The sequence below is a fragment of the Sus scrofa genome, chromosome 13 (genome assembly GCF_054392235.1).
Source record: "Sus scrofa isolate SSC_HxYL_T2T_F1_AM1 chromosome 13, Sscrofa_HxYL_maternal_Yorkshire_Landrace_v2.0, whole genome shotgun sequence".
NCBI lineage: Eukaryota > Metazoa > Chordata > Mammalia > Artiodactyla > Suidae > Sus > Sus scrofa.
In genome coordinates this window covers 81351866-81364746 of record NC_139395.1, presented here as the reverse complement: position 1 = coordinate 81364746, position 12881 = coordinate 81351866, and the positions used below count along the sequence as shown (strand labels likewise).

Here is a 12881-nt window from a genome sequence, read left to right as displayed (position 1 = left end):
TTGCTTTAAGGAATGTGCCTCGAGCCCTGACTCAGAACCTCCTGACTCTTATTTTAGATACAATTCTAATGAGTTTGTCCACCTAGACTTCAAATCTAAAGCAAACTGGAAGACAAGAAGGTCCTTAGCGACAAGTGAGCCTGAAAACAGGAAAAAATGGCCATCAATCTTCAGGGGAAAGAAGAAAAATCTCTTAACAGCAGGAGTTCAAGAAGCAAGTCACCAGCGGTGTCGTATCAGGGGTCAGTGGCCATGGCCACTGTACTGTGGAAGCTGCTGGGCAGGACACAGTGGCCATGTGTCTCTAGGACCAGCCTGAGGATTAAGGGCCCTGGGTGCCACATCTCCTGCTGTCAGAACTAGGCTGTTGTGGCTGCTGCCCATTTCCTGGGCGGGGTCCCAGCCGAAGCCCCCTGGGCTCACCTTGTTTCCTCAGGGAGGTCACAGCTTTAGCAGGTTTCCCTTTTTTGTTGTTGTTATCATGGTAAAATATACATAGCATAAAATTGACCATTTTCACTGTTTTTCAGGGAACAATTCCATTACATTAAGTACATTCATAATGTTATGCAACCATCACCAGCATCCATCTCCAGAACTCTTTTCATCTTGCACAACTGAGACTCTGTTCCCAGTAATCACTAACTCCCCCTCCTCCACTCCCCAGGCCACTGCCCCCACCATTCTCTCTTTCTAAGTCTGACTGCTCTGGAGACCTCATGTAAATGGAATCACACAGAATGGGTCTTTTTGTGACCGGCTTATTTCACTTTGCATAATGTCCCCAAGGCTCATGCATGTGGTCTCAGGGGTCAGAACTACCTTCCCTTTGAAGGCTGAATAAATCCCATCCATTCCATGGCTCAGTGGGTGGACCTTCAAGTTTCATCCTCACTGAAGTGGTCTTGGACAAGTTGTCCCCTGACCTGCACAGTGGAGGGGCCTGCCTTACACCAGCAGTAAGAACTGCCTGTCAAACAAAAGGTGACACAGATGCCCCAAAGATGAGTAAAAATGGAGCTACTCTGACCAAAGCCCTCCCCTGACCCTCGACCCATGGTGCCCCCCTGCTCCACTGCCCTCAAAAGAATTCTCGGACATTTTAGAACCCAGTTTGAAAAATTTAAAGTTCTAGGAAAAGAATTCTTAATTTTTCTTATACTATGGGCCCCCTGGGGAGGTCTGGGGTCATCATGTGCCCCCCCCATTCAAAATAAAGCTTGGAAATACATAAAATAAAATACAATGGATCACAAAGGCAGCCAATGATATAGAAATAGTTCAAGTAATAAAAAGTTAATGTCACATAGGAACATATGTGCTTCTTTATTAGCACACTGAATAACAAGACTCAGCAGTCAGTGTAGTAAGTACATTAAAAAATAAATATAAGGATAAGGCTAATAGCATCTGTAAGAGCCACAGAGTGATATAAAAAAAACCTGTGACTTTTCTAACATATGTAATGGTGTCATGGGCACCCTTGACACTTCTGGATTTTGTTGTTGGTTTTCTAAATGGGAGGAAATGCTAAATTTCAGTTCAATGTATGTGGAAATAAAGATGTCATTGTTTTCTTATCCCTGCTCACAGAGCCCTGAATTCTTCCCCCAGATCTTTGGGAAGGGTGGTCCCCATTTTAAGCAGTCCTGTCTAGGGCTTAGCTGGTTGCAAAATTAAGCAGAATGAGATCTGGTTCTAGACATATCAATAAGAAAAGAAGAGAGGGGTTCCTGCTCAGCCTGTATGGCTGGATGAGGAGTGGGGACAGAAAGAAGGAGAAGGGACTCTCCAGGAGAAAGTAGGCCCCTAAGCTGTCTGGAGCCTAAGAACTAAGGTATAAGCATCTTTGAGCCCCAGTCCCATCACAGCACTGTCCCAAGGGGAAATTATCTTTAAAGGACCCACCACACATATGTATTTTGAACCTTAACCATAGGAAGTGCCCCCAAGGACCTTAGCAGGCAACTTGCAAGGAGCTGACCAGGACCAAATCCCTTCCACTCCTTGGGGGAGGGGGTTGGGGCCATGCAATGGTAACTTGGCTTTCATCCCCTTTTCCCAGGGACCCACGTGATGGAGGGTTCTGGACGGATGGTGGTGACTGCTGTGGGTGTGAACTCTCAGACTGGCATTATCTTCACCCTTCTGGGGGCTGGTGGTGAGGAGGAAGAGAAGAAAGACAAGAAAGGTAAGCCCAACCCCCTTGCAGACCAGGAGAGGAGCTCTTAAGGCCACATTTTTTTGTTGTTGTTGATTCATTCACTTAACAAGATAGTTATTGAGTGCCTTTTATGTCCATACCCTGTGCCAGCTGCCACCTCCTGCATCCTCAAGGACCTACTTGGGCCAGGAGGCTCTGTCTGTCCCATCTCCAGGGTCTTGTCCCAGTCTCTGTCTTGTCCAATCATGTCATGGGGGGCCCTGGCCTTCCCCGAGGCCAGGCCAAGGGTGCTGAGCCTTTTCTAACCCTCCAGCCTCAAGTGTGACCTGATCCCATCATCACTCTGATATAGAGTTCACTTCCCTACCTGGGTGTATTGCTCCACTATTTTCAACTCCATTAAGCCAAGCTGCCCACTCACCCAGCATAGACTCTCCTCAGAGACAGATAGAAGAGTTTCTGAGGAAGGTGGACAAATGCATGTCTCCAGGTCAACTGCTGGGAGCCTCTCTCTGATGCCCCCAGAGCTGCCACCTCACCTGAATGTTGGCTCTTCCTCCCCCTGGAAACAAGATTCCTCACTCCCTGGGCTCCCCTTGGTGCAGCAGGCTGGCAACTTGGGCTACAAGTGCCTCTCAGAGCAGAAGAGGGATGGTCACAAGGCAGGGGCTCCAATCCCAACAAACCAAACCCAGCCTCTGGCCCCACATAGCCAACTCTCACTCAACACGTAAACCTAGTCTTGGGCACAGCACCCCTCTCACATCTTCAGTCTTTTATCTGCTTCCCCAAGCTCCAGAGGAGGGTTCCCAACACCCAGACCTTCCGGAGTCCAGGGGAGGAAGGTGAGATAGTAGACGGCCCCTCATTCCATTTTGGGGTCAGCAGGGCTACCTCCAGCTCTCAGAGGTCAATCAGACACTGAACCTGAGTCACAATCAAAGGTTGTTTGTTCCTGGGGGCAAAACCCATTTCTGAGTGGGGTCCTTGTAAGATTATGCTGCCCCACCAGCAGGCACAATGGCAACAGCTCTGATTTGGGAGAGCTGAGCTTGAAACTTAGGACAGAATCTTGGCCAAGAGGCCCCAAGCATGTCAGGACAGCATCTATGCAGCGATGCAGAAGCTGTGGCCAGCTGTGGCCCCAGATGTAGGCAGTTTGGCCAGCTGCAGCAACTCTGCCCACTTCCTGGTCCTCACTGGGGCCTGGATGAGAGCCAGAAGCACCCAGGGGTAGGCCAGTGTTTTTGAAAATGTCAGCAAGAAAACAGAGCTCTTCTGCCCCAAAGCACAGGTGAGGGTACCTTGCTGAATATTTACCTGCACCCCAACAAGATGGGGACATCAGTGTTGAGGGAAGAGGTGGGATGTGGCGGGCACGTGGCAGAGGAAGATGGGGGGGCTACCCAGCCTCTCAAGTCCTAGGAGAAGCACAGCTGGGGCTGGACCCCCTCAGCACTTCCATCCCATCACCTCCACCAAGAACATTGCTTCAAGTCTGCCAACCAAGGCTCCCAATTGCAGGATGACCCCAGGTGTGCCAGTGTGTGTGTGTGTGTGTGTGTGTGTGTGTGTGTGTGTGTGTGTGTTTGTGTGTGCGCGCAGAAGAGGCTGTATGTGCTTCTCCATCATTAACATGTCTCAAAAATCATCACACAGGTGTGAAGAAGGGGGATGGCCTTCAGCTACCAGGTACAGTAAGACACCCCTCAGGGTAGATGGGGCTTTTAGAAATAGCAGCCATTGACCCCTGAACCCTACCCCTAGACCCGCCAGCACGCAGTTGGAGGGGGTACCAGGCTGCTGGAGGCTCTGCCCCACCAGACCTCTGCTGTGCCCCCTTGTGCCGCCAGCTCCACGAGACAAGCCATTCGCCCTTCCAACACTTGCAGTGCAGATGGCACCATCACCAGCTCCACACACACTCAGCTCTGATAACCAGAGTTCAGTGCCCACTAACCACGGAGGGATGCCATGGCCCTGCTCCCCACCCCCACCCACAGAGCCAGTCCCGGCATCCCCCCACCATTCAGCATGGCCAACTCACCCAGTAGTCTTTCCCCTCTCCCTCCCACAGAACCCATTTCCCCACCCCAAGGAAGAACAACAAGAGTGAATTTGATCATCTCACATTGTTTTTAATTTCTAAATTGAGGAAAACACACTAGTACCTCCTCTATCTCATGCACAAAATGCAACATGGTTGATGTCACCTTTGAAATGGGGGGCATCTCATATGGGGGTCACCAAGGCAATCCTTTGAGTGCTGATTAGGGAAGTTAGGAGCTGGCCGTGGACCAGCTTGGACAGATGTTCTTCCGGGACACAGCAATGGTCATAGCCGACACCCGTACAAAAAGGCTGGTGCCCTCACTGCACCACTTGTTGAATATTTTGAATTGACTCCTGGCTGTGAGCCTCTGTGGCTCTGATGAGCAGCCAGACCGCCCTGTCCTCATAGAACCTTCTCCAACAGGGACCTGCCCAATCAGTTGGGTCACCAGGGTGCCTTGGTCCAGATCTCACCACCAACCAATAGTGCCATCCCACCTAACCACATCGCTCATCCCCCATGTTTTATTTCAAAGACCTCCCCATCTGAGTTCCACCCCCCCCCGACTTCTGTGGCATCTCTCTGGGCACATTTCACCCCCCCAACACACACACACACCCAAATTTGAGTTTCTTGATTTCCAACAGAGATTTTTTTTTTTTTAAGAATGTAGTCACGTCACTTCCCACCCGTTGGTTCATGTCTATTGTTGTTGCTGTTCTGCATTGTTGCTTTTCTCCATTGTGACACATGCATTTTCCATCCCTCCCACCCCCGCAGCGGCTGATGGTGCGGCAGGTTCAAATGCTGCAGATAGTGCAAATACCAGCCTAGTCAATGGTACGTCTCCCACAGCGAGCTTTCGTCTCCCCACCCCCAACTCTGGGCTTGCCTCTCCCTGTTCTGGGCTGCACAGACCTTGGACATGCATGGGCAGCTCTGGGACAGTCAGTTCACATGGAGCAGATGCTTAGAGGAGATGCCACCGCCGGCCACACAGCCCCACTTCCACTGGGGCTGCCCCAGTGGCAATGGCTCCTGTTGGGCCCTTGACCCCTGGTGGAGCCTAGAAGAGGGACGTGACCTTTGCTTCAGATCTGGCCCTTAAGAAGCAGTGTCCCACCCGGTGTGGCCCTCTCCTAAGTACTTTCCTGGCCCCGGCTTTGGGAAGAAGGCCCAGGGTCAGGACTTGGGCTGCAGCAGGCCTCTGGGTCCCCCAGGAAGGCTCTGGTCCTCGACTGGATGATTCCCTCAAGGCAGGGGGACCCAGGTCAGGGTTCAGCTCCTGGGGCCCACCCCTTAGCATGGCTGAGCCACTGGTAGACATTCTTCCTCTTCTCTGTCACGGAGCACTTGGGCCCGGGCCTAGTTCTGTCCCGTGGACTGGTATTTCTTGCTGTTGCCTGTGCTGAGTCTCTGCATTCTTACTGGCCCCTTCGGGGGTGGGGGGTGGGTGCAGGGGGCTGCCACTGTACCTTGGGTCTGCCTCTTAAATTCCTTATACATAGGTGGGAAGGAATCCCATTCATTTGCCTCCAAGCCCTTAAAAGATTTCTTATCTCTGTACCCTCCCATCTTCAGAGGGACTCAGATATGTCCCCATCCCCAAATTAGGTAACATAAAGTAAGCCAGTCTTCTCCTGAACTGCCAAGAGCTCTTAGGGCTTGGTCAGGAAACCACCGCCCGATTGAAGAGAAGGGAACGCTTTTTTTCCAGCGCCGCGCATCCCGGGCACTGGGCTGCAGGTTCCTCATCCATTATGTATCATTTACTCCTCTCCACTCCCAGAACACCTGGATTTCTGGTCTCACATCATGCTCCCATCCCCTGCCCCAGACCTCTGGCTGGACTCAAAATGACCAAGGATGGAAGCCCCTAGTAGATGTCAGGGGCTGGAGAAGACTCCCCTGCGAGCAGCGCCTTGCCAAGAAGGGCTAATTCGGGTGTGGGTCTATTTCAGGCACAGGAGGAGAAAGGAGGACAGCTTGGGGTGTGGGCGGTGCCATGTGTGAGGGAGGGGCAGCGAGAGATAACAGGGAGAACCAAACCAATGTAGGCAAATCCACGTGGCGGGTGGGGAGGAAACAGGAAGTGGCGCCCTATTTTCCCCAGGACCATGAGCTTGCTGGGCTCAGGGAACATACAGACCTCATCCAGACTGGTAGGGCCCAGTAAAGGACAGCCTCACGTCTTACTGTAGTGGAAAACACCAAATATCCCAAGAAAAACCGCAGGAGAAGATTGGGAACCGACATTTCTTAACCACCTACCGTGGCCGGGCACTTTGCAAGAATCTCCCTTACTGCTCACAACAACCCTGTGATTCAGGGTTCATTGTCCCCGCTTTAAAGATGAGGAAATGGAGGCTCCAGGAGATCAAGACACTAGGTCACAGAGCCAGAAAGTAGCAAAGCTGAAATTTAAACCCAGAGCTGCCTGGCTTTAAAGCGTGTGCCCCGCTTCCTGCTGTCTCATATAACTTCACAAGGATGTTAAGAACTTTTCCTCCCAAAGAAAGGATCCTGTGGTCAAAGATGTCTAAGACTCTCTGGGTAGCATTGGTTTCTTCCTCGGTGCAGAGAGAGAGCCTGGACTGTGCCCATGTGAGGTGGCGAGTGACAAAGCCACGAAGCGCTTCCCAGGCTGATTTGGCTGCAGGACCTTTCCTGGCTGAATGTCGTGGGATGGGTAGGCCCCCCAAAATATGCTTTCAGAAGCAGTGCTCTAAGCTGTTGCTACTCAAAATGCCACTGGAGGACCAGAAGCCTGAGCATCTCCCAGGAGCCTGTTAGAAACGTCAGAATCACAGGCCCCACCCCAGACCTAGTGAATCTGTGTTCTAATGTGCTCTCCAGTTCCAGGCACTGAGCTGAAGGATGCTATGCTGACTCTTGGTGAGTGAGAGAATTAACTGTTCCTTTCACTTCCTTCATCTGAGCCAATTCAGGATGACCTGGATGTGGAAAACACTCAGGTGACAGGTTCCCCCCTACCCTGCTCCCCCAAGCCCCTCCCAACTGAAAGGTAGTTTTGTCCCCTTCATCTTGGAGGCATGATGATTGCCTTTTTATTTTACTATTTCTTTTGCATTTGTTAATATATTGCTAGTGACCTCATCACTCATCATCATGATTAACCATCCATTGCTCTTAACTCTGGACATTTACGGTGCACTTTGCAGTGCTTTTCATAAGCATGACCTTGGTTGAAGTTGTCGCCTTTCACAGAGGAAGAAATGGAGGCACAGGGAAGAAAAGGGACATCTCCCAGGCCTCCTAGTTAGTGGTCTGTCTCCCCAAAGCTGGCTTATCGGGCCATGGACCCTCCACATCCATGTTTTCCACACCATGACCCCTACAGTGCAAAGAGAGGACAGACCCCTGTGGCACAGCTGCTTCTGGCATCTGATGCAGAAGGGCCTCTGGGTTCCCCATTTTGGGTCCTGTCCCCCATCCCAGCTCCCCTGAAACCCAGCCCATGTTCCAGGTCCCACCACAGTTCCAAGGCCAGGCCAGCACCTATTGGCTGAGAAGTGCCCCCGGATGACTCCCTTGCTTCTGAGAAACCAGGCCATCGGCACCAAAGCACCCCCATAACACAGCTCCCTTCCTCGAACATATGCATTGTTGATTATTTTTCTGGCCACGTAGTCACCATGGAAATGAAAGAGGAAATTGCTAGCTTGGTTAGTGGGCACATGCGGGCTATTGCATATGATAATATGCAATGCAAATAAAGGCCCCTTTGTGCCAGCTAACACCAACTATTGAAGCAGAGTCCCTGGGTGCCCTTTAGCCCAGTTAGTTGCATTATTTTTAAAAATAAAAATTGTTGTCATTCATTCCTATTGGCTCTAAAGAGACTTTTTTATTCTTTTTTCTTTCTTTTTTTTTTTTTTTTTTTGGCCAAGCCCACAACATGTGGAAGTTCCCAGGCCAGGCCAGGGATCAAACCTGAGCCATAGCAGCAACTCGAGCCACCACAATGACAATACCTGACCCTTAACCCACTGCACCACAAGGGAACTCCTGTTTTGTTTCTTAATCCAGTAGAAAGAATTTTACAATAGAGCATCAAGGGCTTTTCCCTTTAAACCCCGGAGTGAGTCACTGGCCCTTTTCTATGAGAGGCAGAGGTACCAGATCTGCACTGACCTTGGAGAGATGGCTAGCATAGGAAAGCCGCTTCTCTGCTCTGAGTCACCTGTAACATGGATATGGTGGTGAAGGTGATCCATGGAACACTAACACAGCCTTAGGACTGTCATTAGGATGCCTGTCCTGAACCTCCCTGCACCCCAGTTTCCTCATCTGTAAAATGAGAGTGATGAGGACCCCAACCCCTCCCGCCCCGCCTCACAGGGCAACAGAAAACTGACAGGAGGGGAGATGCTTGCAAGCTGCCAAAGGCTCCTGAGCAAGCAGTCATCACTAAGGCAACTTTAAGGCACTCCAGGAGGTGAATATTGCACCCCCTTGTTACAGAGGTGGACGTGAGGCTAGGAGAGGTAAAACCACACAGCTGGTTGGTGTTAAAGCAGCGGCTTCAGGAGCCCAGTCCCACCAGAGCCACCTCCAAGCTGTCCCCTGGGCTTGGGGCTGAGGGGTGGCTGCATTGTCCCTGACGGGGTAGAAACGTGCACGTGCTCTGGGGCCAGCTCTCCCTTTCCCTGCTGAAAGCTGGCAGAGACCCTGCTGAGGGTCCCTCCCTGAGCCCCACTTCTCTCTATAAGTGGGAGCGATTCTGGAGCCCCCGGAGAAGGGAATAGGGAGGACCAGGTGAAATCGTGAATGACATGTAAGCGCCTAGAACACAAGCCATGAAAATCTCTTTCACAGCAAAGGTCCAAGGGGGCCAATCTCAGAGTCCTGCTGAGGAGGAGAGGCCGTAGGCAAAGCTGGGGGTGAACCCAGGGCACAGGAGGCAGGGGTTGAGCCACCAGGCAGCAGACACCAGTACCTCCTAGCCTGGGATCTTGAGGCAAAACGGGAGACAGCCTCCCAGGCAGCCCTAATTAGGGCTGGGGAGCCCCAGACTCAGCCCTTTCCCCAACATGAGGCAGCATCAGTCCCTGATAGGCAGGATGGGGGAGGGGGCGCTCAGGGCCATCACAGCCATCTGCTGTGGCCCGAGTGGTCAACCCAGAATAAAGGGCACACACCCCAGTGGAGGGGAAGGTTCTGTAGCTTCCTCCAGGAGCCAGGGCACTGCCACTAGGTCCCTGGACACGTGTGGACACCTCAGAGCCCACCTCTCAGGGGCCCCTGCCCACCCTTTGGGGGTCACTCTCAGTGAGGCTAGAGAGAGGTTGTCCGGGTCCTGGCTTCACACCCCTTCACGTGAGAAGGAGAAAGTGGAGTCATCCCCCTGGAGCCAGAAACTCAGAAACACGTTGACCAAACTCCTCCCCATTCTAGAATGCCCCCCCCCCTTGCTCTCTCTCTCTCTCTTGCTCTCTCTCGCAAGTGCTCTCTCACTCTCTCATGTATTTCCCTTTGCCTCTTCTCAGCCCGCAAAAGTCACCAACCATGTTAATCGCTGGGAACCTGAGAACTCCCACTCCTGCTTCCTGCCAGCCGACTGTGGTCCCTTTACCCTCAAAAGCTGCCATTTAATCTCTGAGATGCTCAGGACCAAAGTAATTCCCACAGAAGCGCTCTCTGCGCTGCGTCCCAGAGAGTCCCTACAGCCACCTGAGGTTTGCTCTCATCGGGGGGCCTCCACGGCCCCACCCCCTGAATAGAAAGGCAGAGTCAGCTGGGCTCTCCCTCCGTCTGACATGAATGTCCGTGGCCCTGTCGCATCTTCATGGTGACCGACATGTGTTGTCTGTTCTCTGTTGTCTGTTAAAATTCTTTGTCGTGTAGGTAAGATGCAGGATGGCAATGTGGACGCCAGCCAGAGCAAAGGTAACTGTTTTGTATTAACCTGTGGTCCCTGTGGCCCCGCCCCACTGATTCTGAGGGCCACACCAAAGGCAGACGTCCACGCCTATGGGCGCCTGACGTCTTTAGGGGAGTAGCTGTGATCACGTGATGCCAGGCCAAATGGGGTGTCACGGACTGAGGACAGGCCACCTGCAAACCAGCTTCTCCCAGCCTTTGAGCACTGCTGCCTATTCAGCTGAAGACTTGAAGCTGGTTCTTTGATATCTTTAGCGGCTAGGGGGTTAGGCCTCAAGCCCACCAGTCAGGCCTGTGCTGGAGGAGGAGGGGCTTGGCACCCATGGGTGGGACACTCTCTTTTAAGCCTCCTTTTTATCCATCTTCTGTCTGGTGACTACTTAATATCCCAGCAGCATGGTCCAAAGACCAACTGGGCATAAGACAAGCTCAGCCTGAGTCCTGGGCCCAAGCCTGTATCTTTTCTGAATGTGGACAAAGCTGAGGAGTCATTTGGGGAAGGGACTGTGGGCTTGTTGAGGCCCAGTGGGGACCCCAGCCCACTCCTGCTGGAAATCTAGGATGGAGTCATGTCACGCCCTGCTGTGCCCTGGATTCCAGGTCCAGGCAGCCAGTGACTCTAGGACCAGGCTCAACAACGGGAAGAGGCCAACCCCCCATCATAGAGCTTCTGTGCCAGCCATGCACAGGGATCCAGGCAGGGGAGTGAGGGCCTTACCATGCTCCCCAGGGAAGGTGGGTGGGTGCCAACATCCCCATCCTGCAGGCTAACCTGTGTGTGTGTGCGCGTGTCTGTGCGTGTGTCCGTGTGTGTGTGCGTGTCTGTGTGTGTGCACCTGTGTGTGCTCTGCCCCCTGCAGCCAAACAGCAGGACGGAGCAGCCGCCATGGAGATGCAGCCCCTCAAGAGTGCTGAGGGTGGCGACGCTGATGACAAGAAGAAGGCCAACATGCACAAGAAGGAGAAGTCGGTGCTGCAGGGCAAGCTCACCAAGCTGGCGGTGCAGATCGGCAAGGCGGGTGAGCTTGCAGCCACAGCGGGGGGTGCGAGGGGGCACAGGGCACACGGGGGGCCCATAGTGGACCCTGCCCAAACCAGGCCTCATCACCTTATCTGCAAAGCCAGGGATTGTGTGAGACCCGCCCTTCTCGACCACACAACCAGTCCTTATATAGCACTTAGAGAGGCAGAAGAGTGGGGGCTTGAAGCTTGGGCCCTGGGGGCAGCCTTTCTGCATTCTTGCCCAGCCAAGCATGAGAACCGGGACAAGTCCCTCCACCAGCTCTGAGCCTCCAACTCCTGCTCTGTGTGTATGGGATCCGGTAGTCACTATTTCAAGGCTGCTGTGAGGATTAAAGGAGATATTTTACACAGACAGGTGCTCAGCACTTGGCCGTGGGGGCCGGACAAGGGGCAGGTACCGGAGGGCCTGACGTTTGTAGCACAGGCTTTATCCTGGGGACAGTGGGAGCCCTGGAAGAGGTGTGAGCAAGGGGAGGGTGGGGACAGAGCTGAGCCCTAGAATGACCGCCCAAGCTACAGTGCAGAGGAAAGACTGGAGAGGTTGAGGACAGTGCCAGGAGCCTGGTGAGAAGCCCCTCGTCTGAGCCCCAGCATGAACAGGGTTTCCCAGCTGAGTTGGTTGCTGCAGGTGATGGCTGAGGATGGTCCCGCTGGCCCAGGAAGCTGAGCCCAGCTGTGAGGTGAGCCCAGCCCTCCTGCCGCAGCCTTGGCCTCCCTTCCCAGGCAAGGATGCAGCAAACACCAAGGCCTCCCCACCTGGCTGCCTGCTCCTCCGTGGCTGTCTCCCGGCTCTAATTATAGGCACCACAGCGTGGAGAAGAGAGGCAAATTACAGGCTTGCTATCTATATTTAAACTCGGGGGCCTTGGTGACAGCTCCTGGCTGCTGGGAGCTTGGCTTTCCGCCCTGCGACCGTCAGACAGGGATGGAACTGGCTCCGCAGCTGGAGGTGGGGGTGGGGGAGAGATGGGCGCAGGGATTTCCTCCATCCCCACTGTGTGGAAATAGGGCCCCGGAGGCGGGGAACAAAGCAGTGAGAACAACTCCAAGGCGTTCAAAGTCCTCACCCATCTACCCCCTCCTCCTCGCCCTGGCCCAGCACTTCCAGGTTCATATCTCACCTCTGCTTCTCTCTTGGGCTGAATGAATGCCCTGAAAGCAGAACCTGAGATGGGTGGGCACAGAATTTGCAGAGGGGTGCTCTCTGGTGAGACCCCGAAAGGATAAGAGATGCAACAGGGCTAGGGAAGAAGCCATTCATAGCCAAGGTTTCCAGAGAAATCCTGGTCTCCACCAGATCGCATGGGGAGCCCTGGAGCAGGACTCCTCTGTAGGGTCTGACCAGCCTGACAGTGGTGAGGCTGGGCTTCTGGACCCTCACATTGGCCATTGGATATTAGCCCTCAAACTGGACTGTGTGGACTCCCAAGCACTTTCTCACAAGGAAACTCCAATCGCCCACATGCCTCCTCCTCTGGCAGAGGCTGCCAGTGCAAGGAATCTCAGCAGACCCACACAAGCATAGCACATGCAGCAGATGGGGACAGATGAGCACGGGAGCTGGCAAGAGGGATCTGAGCAGTTAGCCACCTACAGTGCTGATGCTACAGGGCTTTCCTTGCCTGTGGGTCATTTCCCCTCCCTGAGCCTCGGTTTCCTTCTTCAAAGAAGTCCCCCTGCTGTTTCCTCAGCCTGAAACATTGTCCCCCCACCCCCCCATGTCACCACCTGGCTGCT

At 53.3% G+C, this 12881-nt stretch overlaps 1 protein-coding gene across 27 annotated transcripts in view; it reads left to right on the top strand.

Moving 5' to 3' along the window:
• The window catches only part of ATP2B2 (ATPase plasma membrane Ca2+ transporting 2), a 371725-nt gene that overhangs the window by 304069 nt on the left and 54775 nt on the right, over positions 1–12881 (top strand). For 7 of the 27 annotated variants that reach the window (XM_084989456.1, XM_084989454.1, XM_084989461.1 and 4 more), the window contains 6 exons: positions 2066–2191; positions 3824–3856; positions 4998–5057; positions 7074–7112; positions 10086–10127; positions 10982–11140. In XM_084989456.1, the coding sequence (XP_084845582.1) occupies positions 2066–2191; positions 3824–3856; positions 4998–5057; positions 7074–7112; positions 10086–10127; positions 10982–11140 (459 nt within the window). The remainder of the gene's footprint in view (positions 1–2065; positions 2192–3823; positions 3857–4997; positions 5058–7073; positions 7113–10085; positions 10128–10981; positions 11141–12881) is intronic. The other 20 variants (XM_084989470.1, XM_021069329.2, XM_021069335.2 and 17 more) reach the window with 4 other exon arrangements.